General features: G+C 38.5%; 1 protein-coding gene and 1 non-coding gene across 10 annotated transcripts in view; one reads left to right on the plus strand and one right to left on the minus strand.

The window, feature by feature from the left end:
* The window catches only part of ACACA (acetyl-CoA carboxylase alpha), a 332,267-nt gene that overhangs the window by 247,726 nt on the left and 57,233 nt on the right, over nt 1-27,308 (plus strand). For all 9 annotated transcript variants that reach the window (XM_045299999.1, XM_045299998.1, XM_045300000.1 and 6 more), the window contains 4 exons: nt 9,156-9,425; nt 11,587-11,684; nt 15,271-15,391; nt 16,267-16,377. In XM_045299999.1, the coding sequence (XP_045155934.1) occupies nt 9,156-9,425; nt 11,587-11,684; nt 15,271-15,391; nt 16,267-16,377 (600 nt within the window). The remainder of the gene's footprint in view (nt 1-9,155; nt 9,426-11,586; nt 11,685-15,270; nt 15,392-16,266; nt 16,378-27,308) is intronic.
* Nucleotides 12,896-13,003, minus strand: LOC115872917. The gene has a single exon (XR_004048117.1). It is a non-coding gene; the product is annotated as a U6 spliceosomal RNA (small nuclear RNA).

Genomic DNA, 27,308 nt, shown 5'->3' on the forward strand with positions numbered 1-27,308 from the left:
CCTTCTGACTGACAGTTATTGGTGTTGGAGATGTTTTCATCAGGTTTGTTAGTATTTTTACCCATGTTCATTGGTAGCAAAGCAAGACCCAGTAAACTTGATTGACTTTGAAAATCCTAATGCATCCATTGGCATTCTAAAACGTTTGTGGAGGCTCCTTTGTTTCTTCAAGAGTAAATCTTAGAGATACCTTTTAAATAAAAGGATGTACTTGCCAACATTTTTGTACATGTCTTAAGGTTTGAGATTTTACAGTAAAAGAATGTGGTATAGTGTCCTATGTCAAGGGACTTTACAGCTCCAACTAGAGGCAATCATGAACATTAGGACAGGGACAGATGACACCAGAGAATGAGGTGTAACATGGAGCATCAGAGTTCAACATTCGTTCAAATGATTAATGGGCAAAGCCTCTGGACCTAGAGTAGGCCAACTTGGTTAATTTCCATATCAACCAATTAATCCTGTGCCCCATTTCTCAAGTACCACTGACTTGTATGTGCTCTATTGCATGTGTTTTTAAAATGTGATGTACTTATTAAATGTGTGTGTGTATGTAAAATCACTGCGGTTTCATTTATATAAATATTACAAGGAGGGACAATTTCCCTGTTCAAAATTATTGTTTCCAGTCTTTGGTAACATTTCTGGGATGAAAGTTTTTTGCTGTGAAATGTTATTTTTTACTCTTCTATCGCCTTTTACAAAGGTGGGGCAAATTTGTTCAGTCGTTCTTGAATTATCCAAGCGTGAAAAAAATAAGAGTTTTTCAGCTGTTAAGAAAATTGTTTTGAGCTCTTTTATGTGATCATACAACACTATGCAGTGGGATATAATATAAGACGGATAATGCAATATGGAAAGGCAGTGACATTTTTTCTTGCATGAATTTTCTGAATGGTGAAGGCTAAGCTACATATTGCATTACCGTTTGGCTTAAAAAAAACAATATGTTTTAAGGGCAAACATTTTCTGATATTTTAATCAAATATGCCTGTCACGAGAATCTATCATGAGTTAAAATTACTATTTAATTATTCTCTGTGGTATCTAGTTAAAAGTGCAGATTTAATATTCCATAACATTTTGTTATGTGTATGAAAAGGAGCTCAAGTTCAAAATCCTTCTTTCTGGATCTCTGTTCTCTCATCTCTTATGTAGATGATCACTAGGTCCCTGTTGACTCTGACGAACTGAGATTCTTTGTATTGCTGCTCCAGGGCTTTGCAGGGTGGTGATCTTAACATTAGTGAGTTTAGAGCAATAGCTATTGGAGGTTTGGCTATAAAAATTCTAAGCTTTTTAGCAAGAAAAATAACAAATCAAGTTTTAACATCTCAGCCAAAGTCTAAGCTGTGTTTAAGCATTTATAGAAAAGTCACTACAGTTCATCTCAAAGAGGAGAGTTGTGAGAAAGGTGTCTCTGCTTCCCACAGCATAGTTAGCATTGATGCATACTTCTCACACCCTGACATACAACGTTTTATTCCTTGGCTTTCTCTTCACATTTCTTTGTTGAGCATAGCAGTGTTGTTCCTGTGGCAATGATAGCAGCTTTGAAAAGTGCCTGTGTGTGTGCTTGCACATTCCACCCACACTGATAGTACAATTAATGCTGATGTCAATTTCAGTGTTAATTTTGGGTCATGATTAGTGTTGACACTTGGTGTCAGACTAATGGCATTTATGGGCACCATCAGAATAAATGTTAATATTACCATGTTTTTAGTATCTGTTATAGTAACATTAAACCAAGATCCTCCCAGGAGAAAAAAAATACATATATGGGTAGATAGATAATGCCTCTCTCTATTGCTGGTGTTACTCAGTGAGAAAATGACATCTTAGGGCAGAATCCTAATCACTGTTTGGAGCATCAGAAATAATGATCACCTCTGATCGGAGGTTGTGAATAATTCATTTGGTTTGATTTTCACGTCCTGTCCAGTGATACTTTTCAAACCAAATGTGTTTCTACAGGAAAATAATGGTCCCACTTCTTATGGAAATACAGTGGCACAAATCATTTTACCCACATAAAAACAGTTAAATAAGACTGCTTGCTTTCTCCTCCCCACTCCCTTCTCCCTCCTCCTCAAGCAAGCATGTTTATCCCAGAATCAGACTATGGCCCTAGAAATGTTTTTCTCCATATAATTTGTATTAACCCTTAACAAACTCATTGCCATCAAGTCAGTTCCAACTCCTAGCAACATTATAGGACAGAGTAGCGCCGTTCCATAGGTTTTTTCAAGGCTGTAAATCTTGATGGGTGCAGTGGCAGGTGGGCTCCAACCACATCTCTGTTTGCAGCTGAGCACTTTAAACACTGCACCACCAGCACGCCTCAGTACTTGTATTAGGAAAGCACACATTTATTTGTACTTATTCTCACTCTTTGTAACTTTCCCCTTTTTCACCTTAAGAATATTATTTTAGGTTCATAACCCTAAACCTAAGAAATTGCTGATTGAAACCTTCAATTATGAAAAAGAAGCTATGATTTATTAACTTTAAAAATCACTTATGAAAAAAAATCTCTTATGGCTGTCTTAACACAAATATAATATGCAGTGGGTACCTAGGACCACGTGGTTAGTTAGTGACTTAGAGAGGCAGGGATCAGGAAAGTTGATGGGGACACTTCTAATGTCAAAAAGCCTTATCGGAGACTCACTGAACTATGAGCTCACAAGCCCCCTTCAGGCTACATGTTGCCATTTTGTTGCTTCCTCAGCCTTTCAGACCCTTGTATTCTGTAATCCTGGAGGGTCATTGTCACCAGGGTCCCCCTGGATAAACCATTAGAGAGAAAAGGGAAAATGAAGGACCACTCAGTGACAGGATTTCCCTTGCTATTTTTTTGGCTACTACACAGGGCAGTTTGGGCTTAAGTAGAATCAATGATTGTCACATTTCTCATTTCTAGTCACACAGTTGCTCTTTCATATACTTTTATAGTGGCTGCACAATTTCCCAGGTAAAAATCTCCATTATGTGTATAATATATATAGAACCATCTACAATGAGTTGATTTGACTAGAAAACTTACAGTGCCCTAATTAAATGGGAGGGGGGCGGGGACAAATATGGATGTCATCTGAAGTCATGGCCCAATCCTCTGAGACAAAGCTATTCTTAGATAAAATATTTTGAACCATTTTTCTTGAATTTTTTTTTCTACCAAGGGCAGGGGGAAGCTTTTTTTTAACCTAGTTTTTTATCATCAAAGTATTTTGCATTCAGAAACCATTTCCAGTATCAAATTCAATTTTGTCAAGTGATTAGTTGAGTTTAGTAGAGAATAATTTTAAAGCACAAAGCTGGAAGTGGCCGAGCGCTTCTGTACCGGAGGAGAGCCATTGCTGTTCTCAAGTTGAAAGCTCTGTCGCCGAGGCTGTGCATCACAGCGTGCATCGCTGTGTCCCACGTCTCTGCAGCGGTTACAGGCCTGCATCTGTTGACACCCTGTGTTCCTAGCCAGGACTGCTGGAAGAAATCGAGCAGTGGGTGAATTGATACCTTGCCTGCCTATCAGTGCAAATGTGTCATTATGTGCATATGTTTGTAAAGCTCTTTAGCCCCTTCAAGATGAAAGGCTCTGTATAAATATAAGCTTTCTACTTTAGTACATGTTTGTAATACATGTGGTACAGGCCTAAATATGTATTTAGCTGATAGGCACTATTCCTGTCTATTGTACAAATATTGACTTTAAAAATATAAATATGTATTTAACCATCAGACCAGAAAAACAACTGAAGTGCAGTTACTTCTCAGGTAAAGATATTAATATTATATAAACCTATATGTACATGTGTTTATATTCTACCCCATCAATAGCATAGTACTTCATATATATATAAATACATGTATTAAAAAAGAGCCTAACCTGATAGCCCCAGCAAATTAAGAAAATGTTTGATATTCTTCTCTTAAAGGTGATGTTTAAATTTCCAAGTGTTTATTTCTAATTTTATATAAACATCATCTGTTAAAGTATGACTGAAACCTGAATCAGTTCCTCCAAAGTATGGGAAATTCATTAGGCTGGTGAGGTTTTTTTCATCCATATAAAAATTGTTTTACTGTGGACATGTTCAAACATACACTAGAGATAAAAATGTAAATTCCCATATACTCATCACCCAGTGAAGAGGCATTGAATAGTCATTGTTTTTCAGGCTTTTCTTTCTTCTTCTTCTTTTTTTTAATGTGGGATGTGTGTGTGTGTGTGTGTGTGTGTGTGTGTGTGTGTAAAACAAAATTTTGTCATTTCAACATTTTTTAATGTAGACAAGTCAGCAACATTATGTTCATATTGTACAGCTGTAATTCCTATTCATATCCATATTTCCCATCACCCTTATCATCTCAGCTAAATTTAATTTATAAAATTTTAAAGCTAACAATTAACATAAACACAAGTTTGGGGGGGGGTCTCATTCTAGTTATTATCTCATTTTCCCTTATTTCCCTTTCTGTTTGTTTCTTAAGCATGTTTTTTTATTAATGTATATGGAATTATAATACTTATTAAACACTTACTATATGTCCACGTACTATTCTAGGGCTTAATATGTATTTAGTCCTCACAATGAGACTATGCCATAGGTAGTTATTACTAACGAGAAAACTTGAGACACGGAAAAGTTAGTAATTTACAAGATTGCATGTAATACTTAAGACCTCCCCAACCCCCCCACCAGCCAGTGGACTTCTCACCACCAAATAATTTCTATGAGTTTTCATTTTGGAATAATTTGGGGGTGGATAATTTTTATATTTATGGAAAATATGGAGAAACATGTCTCATACCCTTTTCATTTCTCCTAACGTTGTTAGTTGCTATTGAGTAGATCCTGACTCATGACAACCCAACTGCTGCCTAGTGCTTTCAGAAGCCAAGTTGAAATCACCACCCTTTTGGGTAGTAGTTGAGTGATTAATCATTTGCATGACCGATGGATTCCCTCCCGTAATATTACCATCTTATATAATCACGGTACTATTATCAGAACTAAGAAATTAATACTGGTCCTATCCCATTAAATCAACTCCAGGCTTCGTTTGGGTTTCACCAGATTTCCCAATAATGTTCTCTTTCCAGGATCACACATTGCATTTGAGGTGTCTTTGGTGTTGGTGTGATTGAATTCATCTTTCCATACTGTAGTCAACTAAATACAATCGCACTAGTTTTATACTTATTAAAATAATGTGCACTTTCCTTACTTCCCAGTAAAGCAAATACCATCTCTCCTTGTGTGAACTTTATTTTACTTTTCAACCATTTCATTGTTATTTGGGTAATGTTTCCATGTCAGTTCGGTTTTTATTAAGCAGTGTGAGAGAGACAGAGAGACAGAGAGAGAGACAGACATTATTTTATTAAGCAGTGTGAGAGAGAGAGAGACAGACATTATTTTATTAAGCAGTGTGAGAGAGAGAGAGAGACAGAGAGAGAGACAGACATTATTTTATTAAGCAGTGTGAGAGAGAGAGAGAGACAGAGAGACAGACATTAGTTACAATCCTTCTTATGTAATGGCACTCTTCCCACTTTCTCCCTGGGCACCCCTTTTTCATTCCCCCATCTTTCCTGACCTCGGAACTTTGGTTTTGGACAAATGCTGGTGTTTTGGTCTGACCTGGTTGTTTTGGAGGAATGTATTCTTCACAGGTGTTTTTGTTCATCTTATTTTACTGATTCCACCACTCATAGCTAATATTTTAGCATTTTTCTATGCCAGGCTTGGTATTAATGTAACATGTTGTTCACCTCACAGAAGTCCTTCCAGAAAGGCCCTATATTCTCATTTTGTAATTGGAAAATGAGATTATAAAAGGTTAAGTGACTTGTTGAAGGTTGTATAACTAATAAAGAGCAGAACTGAGATTTGAACCAAGTCAGCCTGATTCCTCAGCCTAAGTGCTTAACTGCTAATAATGTTATTCATACATCTAGTACAATGTAGCATATACTAGAAGTTCAGTTAATGATAACTATTATTATTTATTAAAGAATGAAATTGTGTCCCGGAGATAAATCCTGGGCAATAATCTAAGTCTTGGATGTTGACTATTTACCCAGTATTACTTTAAAAAGTGAAATGACTGGGGTACCAATAAATATTTACTACTCCCTTATTATGAATAGGAGTCATGTTAGGTACGAGAGAAAATGACTAGGTGGCAAGCTAAACACAATCCTAGGCAGTATGTGATTGATTATCAAATTAGTTTCAACAGAAGATTGGGAAAGTGAGGGGGATCACTTTAGAGTTGAGAAAGCTTTACTGAGGAAATGAAATCTGAATGAACCTTTTTGGAATGGATAAGATTTAGATGGGTTGAAAGGAATGAAAAGGGCAAATTTTGTATGTTGAAGTTAATATAATAGATTTCTGCTTCCAGTAGCTTATTTAGCATCATCGCACCCACAGTTATTAGTTCCTTAATTTTTAATGGGGAGACACTGAAGCACAGAAAAATGTAATAAATTTCTCAAAGTCACACAGTTAACAAATAATAGGGCCTAGTTTTGGATTTGAGTTTGTATGACAACAAAGCATATCATTATTATATTTCCTATTGTTTGATAAGCAATAAAATTTAAATTTTACTGTAAATTTAGGAACAGATGCTTTCTTAAATATTTATCCATTGTGCACCCAAAATTTCGTCTTTTCCATAGGAATTTTGCTACACTATGACTAAGGTAATACTTTACTCTCTAGAATGATACTTTATAGGGAAGTTGTCAATTATGAATACACTTTGGAAATACTTTGATAAAGAGTAGTTGTTTTCCTGTTGCTGCTCTGTTGACACCTAATTTCAAGTCGATATTGCAAGCTTAATGACTTGACCAATTGCTGAACTGATGGTCCAAGTAACACAAAGTCAGTCCCAAGGTAATAACAAAATAATAATAAGAGTATTATTTTCCTGCCCTGTGTGGGAATAGTCACGGTGTTTCCATAAGCACACAGATGCTGCAGTAGACTTTTCGGGGCTTGTTTTTAAGCTTATCTACGATACCTAGGGTTTATAGATCATAAAACTTGGTGCATCTTCCTAGCTACCAATCTTTCTACTATTATTGCATTTAGAGAAAAGTAGAAAGGAAGAGGTTTTTCTTTCCTGAAAAATAAAAGGTGTGTTGAGTTAGAGATAAACATGAGCAAGCAAGTAAACTACCCCCCTCCCCAGCCAACCCCCAGCCAGGCAATATATTAATTAGTTTCTTAAAAAAGCACAACCAAAATGATCCGCGCTCTGTTCTTTGGATGATGTGTTTCTCCTTCCTTTCTGTGTCTTTAATGAGCAGATAGAGTAATACCTTATCTCAGAAGGTGATTGGATTGTTTCTCTCTATTATATCCATTTTGATTTGTTTTTGGCCAATAGTATGATATATTAAATAGCTTATATTTATCTGTGGCTGTTTCAAATATATATTTCTTAATGCGGAGAATCTCAAATAGCTATGTGGAAAGCTTCAACCAACCTGATTACAGTGGATGTGCAATTGGATTGAGGAATGTGTACTCAGAGCTTATGATCACTGGCCCGGTTGAGTCTGGGTGATGCATGTGGCTTTCTGGGGATGCTGCTATTTACATCTGTTAATGGCCCTTCTTGATGGCCGGCTCCCCAATGAGGTGATATGCAGCAGCCTGGGGATGAGGGACCAAGGCTTCAGATGTGGCTGAGCTCCATTAGGCAGGACCAAGAACACTCATCTGGTAGGCTGTGTGTTAGGGGGCCAGTAGTGGCAGGAGGGGGCAGGCAGAAAGGAAGAGAGAGAGAATGAAAAACATTACTTATCCAGGTATAGGGGAAACAGACAGGCATAAAAAACTGCAGATATAACTGGTATGTGAGCGAACAGAAAAGAAATGAAACTCACAAATAAGCATGTAGTAGGGTTGCCTAGTCCTCATATCAAACACCAAACCCAGTGCCACCGAGTTGGTTCTGACTCAGTGATATTGCAGGATAGAGTAGAACTGCCCCGTAGGGTTTCTAAGGTTATAAATCTCTACAGAGACAGACTGCCACATCTTTCTTCTGTAGAGTGACTGTTGGGTTCTAATCACCAACCTTCTGTTGTTTTGCATTTGAATGCTTTAACCACTGTGCCACCAGGTCTCCCCTAGTTCTTATAGCTTGGAATTTAAAGAGGGGAGGGGTTTGATGGTTTTGGAAGAGACATGCCATCTCTGCCTTCAAGTCTTGATTCATTAATTGTTCATGTGTGCTGGTCCTGAATAGAAAATAGATTTACATAGGTCACAATGCAGCAAGAGATTTGTTCCTTATATGCTGTGGTTTTCTTGTGCTGGGAGAGAGCTATTCAAAGGGGGCAACAATGAGCTATAGAAAATTAGTGCAAAAGGGGAGGACATCTGCAGCAAGCTAGTAAATTATATTTCTGTTATTCCTGTTACATAAATGCTGGGAGATAATAAAAGGACCGAGGATCACAAAAGTTAAATAGTCCAAAAGAGGTGATCCTCTTTCTGCTCCTTTCTCATATCATGCAAATTTCCTGGAAGGAATCTCAGAACATAATGTCTTGGGAGAGTGGATAGTGTAGAAAGATGGGAGTACTGGCATCATGACATTCTTCCATTCATCTCTTGAGTCCATTTAGACATAGGTTTCCTCATTTTCCTTGAGTCGCTCGAAGAAGGAATTAAAATAATGGCAGACTATGTAGTAAACAAGCTTTCTCAACAAAATCTAGGGAAGTATGCTCAAATGTAGTTTCTAGTTTCCCACAGGGAACTTGGCTCTTCAGCAATGTATATCTTTACATACTTTGGACATGTTGTCAGGAGAGACCAGTCTCTGCAGAAGGACATCGTGCTTGGAAAAGTGGAGGTGGGCAGTGAAATAGAGGAAGGCCCTCAACAAGATGGACGGACACGGTGGCCGAGGCCTAGGAACAACTGTGGGGATGGCACGGGGCCAGTCAATGTTTTCTTCTGTTGTGCACAGGGTCGAAACCGATTAGATGGCACCTAACAACAGCATCTTTACATGAAGGCTTTGTCTGTGTACACACCGATACAGCCAAGGAATCTGGGGGTGGGGGCAAGATCTGTCTTTAAGGAGCTTTTATTTATTTGTTTATGTCTTTTCAGATTGGCATGGTAGCTTGGAAAATGACCCTTAAAAGTCCTGAATATCCAGAAGGCCGAGATGCCATTGTAATTGGCAATGACATAACATACCGAATTGGGTCCTTTGGACCCCAAGAAGATTTGCTGTTTCTCAGAGCCTCTGAGCTTGCCAGGGCAGAAGGTATCCCACGCATCTATGTAGCAGCCAATAGTGGAGCAAGAATTGGACTTGCAGAGGAAATTCGTCATATGTTTCATGTGGCCTGGGTAGATCCTGAGGATCCTTACAAGGTACCGCTGAAGAACATAAAATGTTTCAAAACATTACATGATTTTGCAATTGAGTGTACATGTGTAGAAGAGTAGTAGGGGGTTAAGTTAAAAAATCAGCACTTAAGATGACATTACATATAATCAAAATTATGAAAATTCCTTAATAAGTAATTGGTTCCATTGAATCAGAATCGTTTTCCCTCCAGCTTTGAAACAGGTTTCTTTGTTGTTGTTGTTGTTGTTGTTGATGGTGATGGTGATGTGTATCCACCTTGTAGCATACTTGATGAAATAGTAGGCACACATTTAGTTTGGGCCATGGTAAACCAAAAATACATATCTTTAAACCTTTTCATCAAAGTTTATAGAATTTATCACCAGAAAATTTTCTTAGATTCCTAACTTCTGTGATTATTCTAAGTGATGATGGATTTTCCTCTTTTTGTTGTATCCCTCCCTCATGCCACACCCCAGTACTCTTTATTAGAATATTTAGTCAGTCTCACTCATCCCTTACATATTTTAGTTTCTAGTTCAATGCCACTCTGTCCAATGTGAGTCTTGTTAGAGTTCTTGGTGGTCACTGTAACTACATAGATGACCCTGCCCATATGTAACCTGACCTCTTGGTCCTAGACTTCTTTTCCTCTCAGGGTTGTGTCCTGCACCCCACCTCAACTTCGACTTCTCATTCCCCACAATTCCCTATAATTTCAATCTCAAACATCCTGTTCTTGACCACCACTACTTCCATCCCCTTTCTATCTTTCCTGCTCACTCTCTCTAGTACCATACATCTAACAGTCCTTTGACAGTACCCAAACTTGAAGCTATCGATTCACCCACTTTTCCTTGGTCCTTTATTTGTACTTTATACCAGCTATCAGTTGACTCTAACTCTTAGAAACCCCATGCCCATCAAAACACTGCCACACTGCCAGATCCTGCACCACGCTCGTAATTGTTGGTATTCCTTTGTACGTGCCGTTCTTTCAGCCAAGTATGCTTCTTTGTCTGTCTAGTTAGTTCTCATTTTCTCACCTCTTTACTGGAGACACGGTCTTGGTGAGGCCTTCCCTAAATCTTCTTTCTAAAATCGCAACTCTCCTAGCTTCTCTTAGACCAGTGGTTCTCAGCCTTCCTAATGCTGCGATCCATTAATACAGTTTCTCATGTCGTGGTGACCCCCCCCCAACCATAAAATTATTTTTGTTGCTATTTCATAACTGTCATTTTGCTACTATTGTGAATCGGGCAACCCCTGTGAAAGGGTCGTTCCACTCCCAAAGGGGTCATGGCCCACAGGTTGAGAATCGCTGTCTTAGACCTTGTTCCCACTTCTTTTGCTTTTTATTTATTTACCTTGTACATTGTCTGTGTTCCCCACTGGAAGATAAGTGTGTTTAGTGACATACTAGTCCCTGAAAGCATATTCATCACGAGTCACGAAAAATCAACGACAGATTCCTGTCTCTTCCCAGTTATTCTCCCTGTAGATCTTTAACTCACTAGGTTGAATGTTGGCCACAACTTCTCACAATATTTAAAGTATTTTTTTCTTTTTAATTTTTTTGACTGGGTGGCTAGTTCACCTAAGTTAAACACACGTACAAGGTAGCTCTACTTAGAGTAATGTATATATGTATAAAAACAAATCAAATATGAATTGTTAGTATAATTTTGAAAGTGTAAGTGGAATTAGAAACAATTGGAAAAATCAAAAGATCTGAGTTCAGGATTTACTATTAGCACTGCATATAGATTTCAGATTTTAATATTGAATCTCCTAGTTTTGTGATTCTCTAAATCATTCCCTACCTGTTTATATCATGATAATTCCATGGATTGTGAAAGTGAAGAATAGCAATTCATACAATTCTTTTTAAATTTTTATATTGATACCTTTAAAGAGATGTCAATGACTATTAGACAATGACACTTTGAACCCTCATGAAACTGAAGCTAGTAGAATGTACTTGGAAGGACAGTCAGTCAATGACTAGTGAAATAGACACTTTTCTCTTTCAAAGGAGAACTGTCTGCACCAGCATCTATTAGGCAGTAACTCTAAGAAGTGATGTGGCCCCGCAAAAACAAGTTGTATTAACGTGTGCTTTGCTGTATCTTCTGGCTCTGAGATGATGACAAATAATGATTGAAAACTATTGGTGTTTCACAGGGATTCAAGTATTTATATCTGACCCCTCAAGATTATAAGCGAGTCAGTGCTCTCAATGCTGTCTATTGTGAACATGTGGAGGATGAAGGAGAATCAAGGTAGGTGTGTATGCATCAGAATAATTTGGCATAGACTCAAGAAAGGAGGAGGGTATGGTTTATTTTTCCTACTGTCCTGCTGGTAGCAACACTGGAGAGCACTGAAGAGTGCTTAGTACACAATCTAGAAGGACCATGGTTGTATCCTACCACTTCTTCGCTGAATACCCCTGGTATCGATTGGGTTTTGTAATTATAGTACTACTCGTTTTAGAAAACCTGGCACATGTAAACAATTAGAAAGGAAAAATCCCCAAATCTGTTATAGTATGTTCTTTTCTATAGACATATTTTTCCTACATAATTACGATCATAAAAGATAGGCTCTGTCATAATTTATTCTTCTACTTAAAGAGTATCTTGGGAAAATGTTCTCCTATTCTTAAGATATTACTTAAGCATATGATGTTCCAATGGCTGAATAGAATTTCATTTTCATTAATATATATAAGTGTATACTTTATTGCTAGTTTTCACTAGTATGTCCCTGAGCTGAATATTATCTTATGTATATTTTTCATTATAACTATCTCTGATTACTCCCTTTGAATAAGTTTTTTGAAGGATAATCCTCCCAAATTGCTTTCTCAAGTTCTCTACTCATACCAGCAGTATGTGAGAGTGCTTACTTCCTCTCTCCACTTTTCCTCGACCCTTGCCAGATAAAAACAATTGTTATTTTAACTTGGATTATTTTGCTTACCACTGAAGTTGAACATTTTTATTATCTAGCTGCAAACTTTTTACAGAATGTTAATCAGTTGCTCTAATATCATTGATTGAATAATTCATACTTTTCTCACTTTTATAATAATCTTCACTCAATTATACTAGGCTTTTTGTTCTTTTGTTGTTGTCATTATCTATTCTAAGGCTAATGCCACACTTTTTAACTATTGGGCAAATTTCTTCACATTCTCAATTCCACCCCCATCCCTCCCCAAGTGTATTGACTATTTTTGTCATTTTATATATATATAGGCTTAAAAATATTTTTTTGCCCTTAAAATTTTTAAATAAATCATTTTATTGGCACTCTTATAATAATCTGTACATCGTTGTATCATGCACATTTCTACATATGTTGCCATCATCATTTTTTAAATTCATAAATTCCCCCCATCATGATTTTTATTGAAATGGTGTTAGTTTTATAATTATTTAGGAAGGCCTGACATATTAATAATATATATACATATACATGTATATTTTGAAATATGGAACACTTCATGGATTTGCATGTCATTCTTGCACAGAGGCCCATTCTAATTTTCTCTAAATCGTTTCAGTTTTAGTGTATGTGCTGCCAAAGCAAGCACTGTCTTCATAATAACTCTTCCCCAAAGGAAAGTATGTTTGTCTATTTATTCAAGTGTATATTTTAAAGTTTTGTCATTTTTTTCTTATTGGTTACACTTGAAGTTTCCACATTTGCTTAGTTTATAGTACCGAGCATCTCAGTAATTTTCTCATGACACGTTAGACTAAAAGATATATATCTAATAGCGCTCGTACTAAGTGGTTAGAATGTTCCATTCAAAAGTAGTTATGGATCATTAAAAATAGAATGTATTTTACATTTAGGTGTATTCCTTTTTCAGATTGTTTTTAAGTTGTTGGGATAGACATCCGTATAAAAGTTGTTTAACCCTGATTTTTTATTCCTCATTACTAGTATCTAAGGGAGCTATTGGTTTTGTACCTTCTACTAAAGCAAGTGATTTTTCTTCTACTTCTCTGTAAGTTAAATATCAAGTAAACTAATATGTGTGAAGTTCTTAGCACAGCATTATGTAACTAGTAAACAAAGGCCCTGGTTGTTGTTGTTGTTGTTGTCTGTAAGGTGGGGCTGATGATAGCTATCACATTGGCTATTGTGAAAGTCTAAAGTCATACACATAAATGTATTTTATTAATTGTAACAGACAATGCAAAAGGTTTTATTTTTATTTTTTCAGTTGCCCTTGAATGTGTTCCATCTCATAGCAACCCCATGTGTGCAGAGTAGAACTTCTCTGTAGGGTTTTCAAGAAGCAGATCACCAAACCAGTCTCAGGAGCCACTTCTGGGTGGATTTGAATTACCAACCTTTCAGCCAGTAATTTCACATATAACTATTTGTGCTACCCAGAGCCCCTGATTTTTGTTAGTAATAGTAAAAGTCATCTAATATTAAAGAATGATAGTCTTAGATGGTGGAAGGCCTGAGTCATTGAAAAGAAAATTGGAGGTTTTTATTTTTCACGTAGCGTAGTAGAAGATGCCCTGTACCCAGTCACCTAAGAAACTGGAGGCAGTCCTGAGGAGGGAAGGGTCTGCTGTACAAGAACACTGTCTGAGCCCATTCGTATTTGTGACTTTTTGGCATGTGGACCTTAGCAGAAGAGTACCTCTCCAGTCCCCCAATTAGTGTTTCTCATTAACCTCTTAAAGGAGATTAGCTTCACCTATGACATAACTCTAGAATCTAGAGCAAAATGAAGAATTATAGAATGACTGGGAGAGGCTAAAAATAGGCCAGGGAATTTGGAAAGCAGAGATACAAAACCATGGACAAACAGAGGGCTAAGATAAGGAATTGATCAGAGGCTGGAAATTAAGAAGGGTGCTAAGAAATAAGGGAGAAGAAACCAGGTTCAGAGCCACTATGAGATACTTATTTATTCAATTTATAAAACTGTGCCTTGTATGTACCCTTCTGGGTACACACGGAACCATAAGTAATATATGTCCATCTCTACTTCGAACTTAGTATTTTTTCTTTCTTTTATTAGTTGCATTCCCCATCTCCCATTTCCCATTATCAGCTATCATTCCTAATCCCCTGCCCACAGGACAGATGAGTGATTCTCCCTGGATGCACAGGATGCTTTCTGGACATCGTGGTCAACATATCACTTCTACATACATTCCTCTTGTCCCTCCAGAGGATGGCAGCCAGGAACCCTCATGTATACACTTGATATTTATGAGAGAGCAGGAACAGGAATACACAGTTTTGACCTTCCCCTTCATCCCTGTCTTGGAAAGAGAGATCATTTTTGACTTAAGAAAGCAGGCTGAGCATTCCCACTACTCCTCTACTTCAAGATTTTATTCTTATGTAGCATCTAAAGTTTTTTATTTAATGGCTATAACTTACGACAGAAATACATCAATCCTTCTCTAGAAACAAAAGCAGGCATCTGAAAATTCAGAGCTGGCTATGTGTCAAATCTTTTCATGGTTGTTCTCAACCTGTAGAGGTTGATACTGTTATACCCCATTTTATAGAAGTTACTATCCCCATAGTCAGGGCAGGTATTTAAAACCATTTGCTAATTTCTGGATTCTGTTCTAGGTTCCTATATACCATGTTGCTTCCAGGTAAAACAGCCATTGACCTACAAAGGGAAGACTTATAAGTCTCCAAGTCTTATAATCATGAGACTTAGGAATATAATTTGAAGAATATAAAGTCTTGGTGTTAAATAAAAGCTTTCAGAATGCTTTTCACAGCCCTTTAGTTGTGATTATTCTTCCAGTGTAATACCTTTATAAGGTTACTGTGTATACCTTTCTAAGTCGGCTTGGCTGTATCCAATAGGTACAAGATAACGGATATTATTGGTAAGGAAGATGGATTTGGAGCGGAAAATCTTCGAGGTTCTGGAATGATTGCTGGAGAATCCTCATTGGCCTATGATAAAATTATCACCATCAGCCTGGTAAATATTGCTAGAATTTAAAAAAAACTTTAAAAAAAATTTCCAAATATACTTTCTTTATTTTTTTAAAAACACTGGGGCATAATCCACATAGCATACAATTCAGTAATCTAATCACATCCAGAAGAGTTGTACAGTCATCACCACAATCAGTTTTGGAACATTTTCTTTTCCTTTTTTAATCATTTTATTGGGGCTCATACAATTCATCACAATCCATACATACATCAATTGTGTAAAGCACACTTATACATTTGTTGCCCTCATCATTCTCAAAATTCACTTTCCTCTTGGATTCCTGGAATTAGCTCCTTCATTTTCCTTTTTCCCCTCCCCCTTAGAGTTAAATTTTTTTTAATTCTGTTGTGTGGCTAGGATTAATTTTTACTCGCATCCCTGCTCTTCAATCCCAAATGAGAAACTCCTTCAAACATTGTCTATCTATAATTTGATTTAATCATGCATGATTATGGGAAGAGTGGATATAACTGAATTTTCCAGATAAAGTTAGCACTTACTTTTAGCCTTTAGTTCAATTTCTTATTGCCCGACATATCTTACCAGCACTTTAGCAGCTTGAATGTCGTCTCCTCTTACTACTTTTCTTGCTATACTTCTAGTGGACGTGTTTAGCATCTGTGGAATGAACAAAGTATAGGAGAACCAAAGGACCAAGATGGCCCTTTAACTATCTCATACTTGAATCATTGAGTGAATTCTGCCTCTTATTTTCTTTGGCTTTTAATTTTAATTTTAATCAATCTTCATAAAATAAATTAGTTTGTGAATGTGGATTTTTCACATCTGTGCCTTAGTTATTTCAGCTTGGGAAAGGAAATAAATATTTAATGTGTAGAATGTGTTCTTATTTTAAGGTAACATGCCGGGCTATTGGAATTGGAGCTTACCTTGTCCGGCTGGGACAGAGAACCATCCAGGTTGAGAATTCTCACTTAATTCTGACAGGAGCGGGAGCCCTCAACAAAGTAAGTTTTCAAGGCTTTGAGGGGATTGTGTGACATTGTTTAAACATTAATGTGAATTCTTAACTAAAGAGCCTGTCTAGGTGAAAGCCATTCGTTCTAGGCCTTCCTCAATCTCTCTTCCCTGCCCATTGTCTTACTTTTGTTTGTATGTTTTTGTTTTGAGTTAGTTTTTTATTCTTTGACAAATATTTTGAGGACCTACAAACCCATATACTGTTCTGGGCCCTGTGGATATCAGTGAACAAACTATAAAATCTTTGCTCCAAAGAACTTTTAACATCTCTGAAAATGAGATACTTCCATTCTGTGCCCCTCCAGCATGTTCTCATAGATATGAGTGAGGACTATCAGATTCACGGGGAGCTCTCATTCAGATCGACACGCATGAATTACACACTGACCCACTTACGGAGAATAGCAAATGTTATTATTTTGAGAAATTTGTGAAGACGCCTCTAAAAAAGTGACACTTTGGGGATGATCCCTTATACATAGAGAAATATTCAGTAAATAATGGATGGGAGGGTAGATGCCTTGATAGGTTTCTGGGTAAAGTATGATGTAGAGATTTAATATCCCCTCAAAAGAAGTGATTTTGCCTTTTTGATTCAAACTCTTTGGTGAGTCCAAAGGGGGGGGGGTGGTGGATACTGAGGTCAGTGCTTGAAGAGTGCAAGCTATCTGAGGATACCTGAATAGACAATGGATATTACAGTTCTGACTTCTTTGCAGGCATAGAAAAATTGTCTTCTTTTTAGAGCCAAGGATATGTAATGGAAGTCTGGGACTGTAGCCTTTCAGCACCTCAGCTTTCTTATCTGTAAAAGGGGTGTAGTAATTTATACATATTTTTATGGAAATAAAATGGGAAAACATAAGTAACCCTACCCAGTACTTTTCACAAAGTATTTATCTCTTCAAAATTTCACTTCCCTTTTTCTTTCTTAAGAATGGTTTGCCGCAACACAAGGAATCCAGGATAGATAAACCCCTCAGGGCCAACAATGAGAGTAGAGATACCAGGAGGATTAGGGGAGGGTGGGGGGAGAAAAGGGAGAATCGATCACAAGGATCAACCTATACCCCCTCCCAGGGAGTGTCAAACAATGGAAAAGTGGGTGAGGGGTGACGGAGGATGATGTAAGATAAGAAAATAATAATCTATAACTTATCAAGGGTTCGTGAGGGAGGGTGAGCTGGGGAAGGAGGAGGAAGTGGGGAGCTGATATCAGGGGCTCAAGTGGGAAGAGAATGCTTTGAAAATGATGATGACCGCCTATGTGCAAATGTGCTTGACACACTGATGAATGTATGGATTGTGATAAGAGATATAAGAGCCCCCATAAAAGTATTTAAGTAAAAAAAAGAATGGTTTGGTGATTGAATTTATGGAATTATTTGTATACAGAAATTATATTGTGTGCTGTGCTCACGTGAGTTGCAGTAACCTTTCTATCAAGGCTTGCCTTTTGGGAGGTTAGGAACTCCAATCCAAGTGTCCCATCCATCATTCCCACGTACTACTTCTACTTCCATTGGTCCCATTAATTTTGGGGAATGTCAGAAATTAGGAAAATTGTCTTTCACTTCTTTCATTTGAACTCAATTCTCTTGGATTGCTTTCTTTTCAAGGAATGGCAAGGTAATAATAGCAATAGCAAACTTGGCTGTGTGCTTTCCTTTTTTGGAGAGTAGCTTAAAAGTAAAGAATGTGAACTGCCGACCACTATGGAAGGAAATTTTTGCAGTGGGTGAAACCCCTGAAAGTCTGATTTTTTTTAAAATCATTTTATTGGGGACTCATACAACTCTTATCACAGTCCATACATACATACATACATTGTGTCAAGCATATTTGTACATTTGTTGCCATCATCATTCTCAAAACATTTGCTTTCTACTTGAGCCCTTGGTATGGAGTCTGAATTTTTTTAAGTTGCTCTTTTGGATATCATCTTAGGATAAGATACTGATACATCTTGAAGAGAATTTGGGGCACCATTATCTGTGATGATAGACTTTAAAGAAGACATCTCTGTTTCCCATAATATTTTCATACCTGGGCAAGTAAATTCTGCGATATATCTTGTTCACATTATTCCCTGTTTTCCCTCAGATGTTATATAAAGAATATTACAAAAGCAAATGTTTTTTGTTGGGTTTTTTCCCCCTGGAAATGTGCTAGTTTAATTTCATTTGTGCAGTAAAGAAAACAGTAAGGATTTTTGTCTTTGAAATTCACTGGTTGAACTGTTCTGATCAAATCCATTCTCTTTACTTCCTAGCCTAGAGGGTTACTTATTATAGGAAAAGTCTCAGTGCAGGGGAAAAAACAAGTAAAGCTCTGGCTGTAAGGAACCAAGAGCCAGGATCATTTTTAGCTGAGGGGAGTGATGTGCCCTATAGGTTACATTGTCTTTATGTTAGTGACTGTTAAGTACAGTTATGTTGGCTGAAAGACCGATTTCATGCAAATTCATTAAGACTGTCCTCTGAGCTCCTTCGCCTGTTCGTTGTGAAGAGGGAAGCTGTATGGGGTCTGTGTGCTCAGAGTGCTTCCCCTGACTCCCTCCTGGAGTGTGTTCCGTTTGTGTGTGCGGGTGTCCTTATACACGTCTGCCTGTCTGTCTGTAAATATCTGCTTTGCATACTCTGCGCGAGCATGACTCACTCAGAGTGCGTGTTCCTTCCTGCATGAGTGCTAATCCCAAGGTCCCTTTGTGTCTGTGCTTGCTTATAGAGCCTGCTCTGTCTCTGTCGGTGTGCCTCCCTGACTGTCCGTGTGTGAGGCTTTGTTTGCGTTAAAAACACAGTAACGCTTCCTTTTCAAGCCTGGATCACTGGTAGGATGTGTGTACCTGTACATAGTTGGGGTGTAGGTGGTGTATATCAGCTCTTAGACCCTAAGTGTTTGACCCCCATCTTCTTGAGCCTTCATTCTTTATGTTAAACATTGGGGTGAAGAATAAGACAGGGGGTACACAGAGGTTATAAGGGAAAAATCTTGTGTGCAAGTGCTGATCCCATTGACCCCTTTGAAAATTGAAATAATGATAATGCGCGTCTCCTGACTGCATCAAAGTATCAGCACATCAAAAGCCAGGAGGCATGAAATGCAAATGATAAAGTGAAAGCAGATGGATTGTGCATGATCGCCTGATGCCCAATGAATTTTAAAAGGTGCTGGTTTGCAAAGGGGAGGGCGAGCTTTGTGGTGGGGAGCTGAAATAAACACGTTATTCCTGTGATTTTTTGTGTGTGCGTGTTCTTGACGCTCACTCCTGACAATATTTTTTCACACTTGAGTGAGCACCCACTCCATCTCTCTCTTCCTTCCTCTCTCTCTCTTTCTCTCTTTCTCCTTTCCAACTCCCTCCCTGCCCGCTCCCCACATCCCCCCCTTTACACGTCTCAGGTCATGTCGCTGCAGCTTCGGTGGAAATAATAAGATATAAACCACGAGGTTGTTATTTGCATAGAAATAGCATGGAGCCCCAGGCAGCAAGAGAGAAGGACACAGGGATCATTTGTCTAAAATTTTAATGAAAACTTTTGCTGAGGCAGAGATTTAAAAAAAAAAAAACTTTCTTTCTCCCTGCCTTTCTCTCCTCCACTCCCAAGCCCAGTCCACCCACCCCTGTCACTGATGTGACCTAACACGGTTCAATTTGAACAGTAAGGGTTGACACTCCACATCGCATACTCCCATAATGCAGTAACATGTAAATAGCGTGTTCCTTTGATAGATAAGAAGCTGGAGAGACACACGTTCCCAACATAATGTGTTGCATGTTTGCCTCTAGCTTTTATGGCTACACTCCATCGAATTGTACACATGGTGTTGTCTGTCTTTAGCTGACCTGTTTTTAATTAGTTTAGACTTGCTTATCTTTTGCTTATAAACACTGACTTTTTTAAGAATTTCTTTGTGTAGCCACAAGTAGTAAAGTGGCCTGCATATGAAATACAAATTTTCCTGTGGTTTCCTGAATGTTTACTTAAGTAACATATTTTACCGTACACGTCAGCCTTTTATTCATAGAGCACTGTCTTTTCCCAGTGTCTTTTGTTCCACAATCAAAAACCGTTTTCCGCATTTGACTTTTATTCCTGTCCTTTTGTGGTCTCAGTGTTTGTATACTCTCTTTTCATGTCTTTCCTGCAGTTAACTGTAAAATAAAATGTTACTAACTTGAGGAGGGATATGGTGTCTGGGTTTTCTTGAGTGTTGGGGAAGCAGATTTGACATTTGAGCTAAAGACACCGAGCTGGTGACTAGAGGCACCCGAATGTCCGTATTTAATACTCAAAATCAAAAATATATATCTCTCGTGGCTCCTTGCTCCCCCTGGAGGGGGGGTAGTGGTGTGTGTGACAGCTGTTTTACAGACAGAAACTGTAAAAGGGAAAGGGAAATAAGGCTTTTTTTCCCTTAACATTTGCTGTGTTAGGTGAGGGTTTACAGAGCAGATCATCAGTTTTACATTAAACAATTCATATACATTTTGTTTCACCTTACCGATTGCATTCACCTCAGTGTTCCATCATTTATCCCCTCCTCCTTTCCTAACCCTCTGAACTTTCTCCTTGAGTAAATGCTGCCTTTTTGGTCTTTAAATGGTTGATAATTCAAAACACCAAGACCCTAAAGGGTGCCTAAGGGCCATAGTCTTGGGGATTCTACCAGTTTCTACTTATTTCTACCAGTAAGCCTGCTTGAAATAAGACTTGTTTAAAAAAAATTTTTTTTTGACAGCCAAAATTAAGGTCCGGGAATTGAACTCCCACCTGCCCTTTGGGTTTGATTTAAGAAGGGTTAAGACCCCTGCGCATAGTATCCATAAAGCCTGAAAAGAGAAGGTGGTCTGGTCATTTTCATTTTTGTTCAAAGGTTGTGAGAATGATGAGATAAACAGGAGACCCTTATAAGGGGTTGCTATTTCCTGTCACTCAAGGTAATAGGTCTTAGGTTCCTAGTACTGGGAACTGAAAGCTATGGGTGGCAGATTCTGCAATATGCCTCCCTGAGCGGTAAGGGCAGAACCAATGGATATGACATGCTACCCTGCTTGAAGGGAGTCATGCTAGCCTGCCAAGTAGGTGTGCTAGGGAAAACCGCAAGTTACATCCTTAAAGAACTAAGGTGATTTGTAAGGTTTAAAACTCCCATGTCAACGTACCACTTGGACACTTGCAATTAACTTTCCATTTTAATTCTGTTATGAATTGAATGATGTTTCCCCCTCCCCCAAAAAACTGTCGTGTAAATTCTAACCTCTATGCTCCTTATTATAATCCCATTTGGGAAAGGAGTGCCTTTGTTATGTTAATGCAGCAGGACTCCTATGGAGTGTGTCTTGAGTCAATCTCTTTTGAGATAAAAGAGAATAAGCAAGCCAACAGGGATGAGTCAAGGTATGCCAACCCACATGAAACTGGCCCAGGAGCAGAAGCTCAGAGAGACAAAGCCCTTCCTGCAGAGCGGGCACCCTGAATTTGGGCAGAAAACATCTCTACCCGTTAAAGCCACATGTCTATGGTATTTCTGTTAGAGCATCACTAGAGAACTAAGACACTCTGCGTTTTTATTGAGTGTGTTTAGCATGTCAGGTGGTAGATATGCTAGAAATCAAAAGAAGCCTAACATGACGCCATTGAGTCGATTCTGACTCTTGGTGACCCCATGTAGTACAGAGCAGGACAGAGGTTTTCTTGAATGATCTTTATGGAAATAGATCATCAAGCCTTCCTTCTTGGTGTGTTCTAGCCATTTGTACCACCCAGAGAGAGACCTTGTATAGACTGTACTATAGACTAGCGCCCGCTAACTCTTCATCCATTGGCCCACACTTGATGAAAGCCCCATCTGTACCCAGAGAAATCAGAATTTGCTGTTTATGGCTTGTCCACCGGACAGCAGCTGTCTGTGAAGATAAGAGATGTGCCAGTGACCAGGAGACAGGCGGTGCATAGATAGGCACTTGGGTGATATGTGACTTTCTTTAGTAAGCATTTCAAATGCCTCCTCTTTAGAGAAACAATGCAAAAAGTTATATAATCGTATTCCCCTTAATGTGAGATCAAACCCCTATTTCCACTGAATATACCAGGAAAAAAGAAAGTATGTGATGATTAGCCCTACTACTCATCCTATCTTTGAAACTTACTGCAAGTAAGTCATATTCTTCTCTGGTCTCAGTTTCCATGTGCATGTTTATGTAGCTAAGAACATGCAATGTGAAGTTGATGCTGCCTTGGGTGCGATGTCAGGGTTCCTCCCGTGAGGAAGAGCTGCACTGTACAATCTGGTCTCAGGATTATGACACACACAACCTGAGAGAGTCACGAAGGTCTAATTAAGAAAGGAGAGCAGTTTAACTCTCGCTGTGAGGCAGCTTTGTAACTTAACACAACTTAAGTGGGGTAGTTAAGAGCTTGAATTCTAGAGCTCAGATTTAATTCCTGAGTCTACCACTTACTAGTTGTATAACCTTGGCAGTTTGTTAACTTCTCCAGGTCACAGTCTCATTAAATGTAAAATTGGGGTACCGTACTACCTGCCTACGGGAGTCTTTATGAGGATTAAATGAGTTAATTGTTGTAGTCTTTTCTAAGATACATTTGGAGTCCTTTCTCATTGTGATTCATTCCGAAGGAGGCCCTAGAAAAGAAATATAAACATGACATTCTCTGTAATCTGATTCTTTGAAGGCTTAAATTTCTTTAAGTGTTAGATAGCAGTCCCCACTGTTGCAGCACATTCATGTATTTACTTTCCCAGTAGATGTTTTCTAAAGGCAATCAACATACTTGGCAAAGCCATTAATGTGGAAAGAGCCCTGTTTGATCATGATAGGGTAGTATATATGTCAATCATTTGTCTACAATAGTCCCCAAGGACTTGTTGATACAATAGCCCATAATCACTGTAAGGATCAGTCCAGCAATTTGCATTTTTAAAAGTCCCTAACTACCTATTTTCACAATAGACAGCCCCTGTACTCCATAGCTCCAGATGGGATCACTCTCCTTCCTAAAGAGGGGCATTTTAGCTGCCTTTCTGAGGAAGCCTTGCATTATGAATGAGATCTCAGAAAAGATTACAGTGGGCAGACTGCCAGTTTTCACACTCTTCTCTTCCACCAAAATATGGGTAAATCTGCTCCCAGGCTTGTGATTTTGTCTTTTATTTGATGCTCCCCAGATTTGGTAGAAAGCTATCTGGTATGTTTTAATCTATGACTGAGTCCCTGTGATCTGCTGTGCCCTCATCAGGAGACACACTGTTTGAGGCATTGGCAGAATGGAGTTGTTACCCAGCGCTCCAGTCCAAAGTCCCCTCCAATATCTTAGTAGGCTTCTGAGGACTGAGGGGGTTGTAGAGTGGGAAAACTTAGATGTGCCAATCCAGAAGTGCTAGATACAGTGAAAGCTGTTTGACCCTGTTAGGGGCACTGACTGTAGATGCAGGAATTGTCATATTTGAGACCAATTTTAAATGTTTACAGGCTTTTTTTTTTTTTTTTTTTAGATATACAGGCTTTATAAGATTACCATTGGATTAAACAAGAAAAGAGAAAGCTTTGATCAGTCTCCTCCCTACCATTGACTAGATATGCAACTTTACATCTAAGTATCCTCTTGGGTGTGATAATACATTTGCTACTTTGACCTTAACAAAGAGAGAGGTGCCTTACTTAAAATTTTTCTTTTCTTTTTAGTATTCTGTGATGCCAGCAAAGTGTATACTGATTTTTGTAGCCAGGGGAACCATATTTGTCTGTAGAAGAGAAAAGATAGATTGAGAGGGGGATTCTTTTAAAAAACTAATACATATTAGAGATATGTAAAATTATTATATTTTAGTGAGATTAGGAATGGAAATTATACAGCATGGTGATTTAATTTTCTTTAAAAAATTTTAATAGAAAAGCAAATGCTATCTATGTATATATTGTTGACAATGACAATTACAGAACTATAAACGTTGGGAATGGAAAAACCTTCAAAAATCACTAACCACTCAATCATTATTTGAATTCTCTCACTGATATGATTACCAAATATTCAATTGTGCCTGAAAAACTTAGTTGAAGAGGAAGGTGTTCACTGCTTTTTGAGGCAAGCCTTTTCATTCATATTAGTTATTAAATTTGGCCTAAATCTGTTCCCTGTATGGATTGGTTTCTCTCTTAAAACAGTGTTCAAAATTAACAGAGGAATGTCCAGTTCTGTGGTCTGACATATGCGGAACTGAATGGAACCAAAAATCTTTGCATGTGCTTTAGCTCTCCTGATCTGCCCTTGTCTCAAGAACATGCAATGACGATGAAAATGCTATTCAGAGATAGAAAAGACAATGGATTCATAAATAACATTCTTGCTAACAAAAAAATATGAAGTAAGTAGTTGTTTTCCAAAGAAACAGCAAAAAATTAACTGCATGATGTGTTCTGGGGAACCTTGGGGTTCTGCTGCATCGTATGGCACACTAAATGACCCGAGGCTGCCTGAGCCCAGCTGCCGCCTCCTTTCCTTCCCCCTGCCTCTTTGAAAGTCAGGATCCTACTTCATGGTTGAAGGATAAATGCTGTTTCAGTACTATATGTTCCTGTATTAATTAGAACTCATTGGGGGTAAGGTTTAGTGGTACTTATTTCAGGAATCAATACAGGTAATAGATACTGAAGTACTGAAACGCCCCTCCCCCTCCCTCCCTGAGCATGCTTTGGACATGTCTGCCTTCTGGACCTCTGTTCCCTATCTGCAGAAGGTCCATTTCACCTCCAGGATGCTGATGCTTCCCAAGTTTTAGAATGAAGAAATGCCGCTAATTAACAGGTTCTGTAGCATATAGGATCCTGCAATTTCTGCCCCTAATTAAAATCTTGTACCTGCAACTCAGACACCCTCTTGGGTCTATGAGGAAGGTCCCTTCTGCAGAGCTGGGTTTTCTGCCTTTTCATTTTCCATTCAGTCAGTAAAATATTGCTATCCCCACCCCCACGGTTGCACCTTCATACATTGGGTTCTTTGCCTTTCTTCTTTCTGCACATGTTCGTAGCTCTGTCTTTGCAGATCAGTGTTCACTTGAAACTTCACTACTGTGTCTACCCCTTTCTTGTCCCCTTAACCTTTCTTCCTCCCCAGCTCCAGCCTGAGACCCAAGTAAATTAGCTCCTCACCCTTGCCCCCAGTTTAAAAAAAAAGAAAAAAATCCTATACTCCTCCAACAGTGTCTGTTCTTGGATTTGCAGTCAGCAGCCATCTCCAATAACCATCAGGCTGTCAGCTTTGCGGCTCCCCACTACCTCCCAACTCCCCCATCACTCACCAGAGGAAAAAGAGAGCCTGAGCAAGAGCTTGAAATAGATCATGCAATAGTGTATCATGAATTTGTTGTGAATCACAGCGGTGAAGCAGGTTTATTTATTTCTGAGACCTTAAATCAATACAAAGTAGGTCTCTTAGTTCTGAAGCTGGGATGGAGTGTGAAAAAATGAGCCCATTGTACTCTTAAAACTTTGGGGAAAGGAGATGACAGCTATATAATTCCATTTACCAGGCACTAGGGGCTTTAATGTGAAGGTGACAGGGAGCTCTTTGTGCATTTAGAGCACCATATCTTCTAAATAAAAGATCTGTAGACTTGATAGTGGAGCATAGCTCCGAGTTTAATAATCTCCAAGCATTAGACCGAGCCAATATGTTCCCAAGTCAGAGAGGTCCCCCCAAACACTCATAAATTAAAAGTGCAAGAACTGCACATGGTGGTAGATTAGAAATGCAAGGACTCAACTCTTTCTAGGAGGAAGACAACTGAGCGCTGGCGGTGCCCAGACAACTGGGTGAACATGATAAAGACTCAGGAAACTAGACTGTTTAGAAAACTGACTCTTGGCTGTTCATCGTTCGAGGGAGTGTCCCCTGTGCATGGATCCAAATCTAGTTATGCCTGCTCTCATTCAGAGGGTCATCATTCTACAGACGAATCAGCTGATGTACACAGGCAGGAGAGCTGAATTACGAAAGGAGAGGCTTTAATATCTGTTTCGATTGAACCTACACATTGCTGTGCCTGGCCTTCAAGTTTTACTGGTTGATTCTTGACCAGTTTGTTCCCAATTTTAATGTCTCAGTGTTTAGAATTTTAAGTTCCTTAAAATAGTAGGCAGATGAGAGAAAATCAGGTGTTAATATGGGAGAAGATCTCACCCAAATTTAACCAGCCATGCAAATATGAAGTCAAAACCATTGGAACACATAATCAACTCTTGAATTTCTTCATTTTCTGTCTGACCAGAAAATGAAGGTAAAATATGCCTTTTCTTAACATATAAACAGGTTTATGCAGCTCAGTAGAACAACCCTAATATAATATGACTTTGTACTACATAGAGTTACTGGTTTAATTCCAGCCCAGGTAAAGAATTTTGGGGGGAAAACAACAAAAACACACACCGTGTTTATACTGGGGAAAACTGAGAATAATAAGCATGAACAAGAGACTTGCCACAGCAACACCAAGGAGCACCAGAAGAAAGAGAATGTTCCCAAGTTGACCGTGGTAATGGTTGCACAGCCCTTCTTAGTGTGAGGAGGCTGTCCGGTAAAGCCTTTAAAAGCCTCAGAAACCCTATAGAGTGAGTGTCACCAGGAGTCAGAATGGATTCAGGGAGTGTGGTCTTGTTTTCTCTCTCTCTTTTTTAATCATTTTATTATGGGCTCACACAGCTCTTATCACAATCCATACATACAATTGTGTAAAGCACATTTGTAACATTCATTGTCCTCCTCATTCTTAAAACATTTACTCTCCACTTAAGCCCCTGGCATAAGCTCCTCATTTTTCCCCCTCCCTCCCCGCTCCCCCTTCCCTCATGAACCCTTAATAATTTATAAATTATTATTTTGTCATATCTTGCACTGTC

This window comes from Echinops telfairi, unplaced genomic scaffold (genome assembly GCF_000313985.2).
Source record: "Echinops telfairi isolate 266 unplaced genomic scaffold, ASM31398v2 ScPeMD7_7458;HRSCAF=8496, whole genome shotgun sequence".
Taxonomy (NCBI): Eukaryota; Metazoa; Chordata; class Mammalia; order Afrosoricida; family Tenrecidae; genus Echinops; species Echinops telfairi.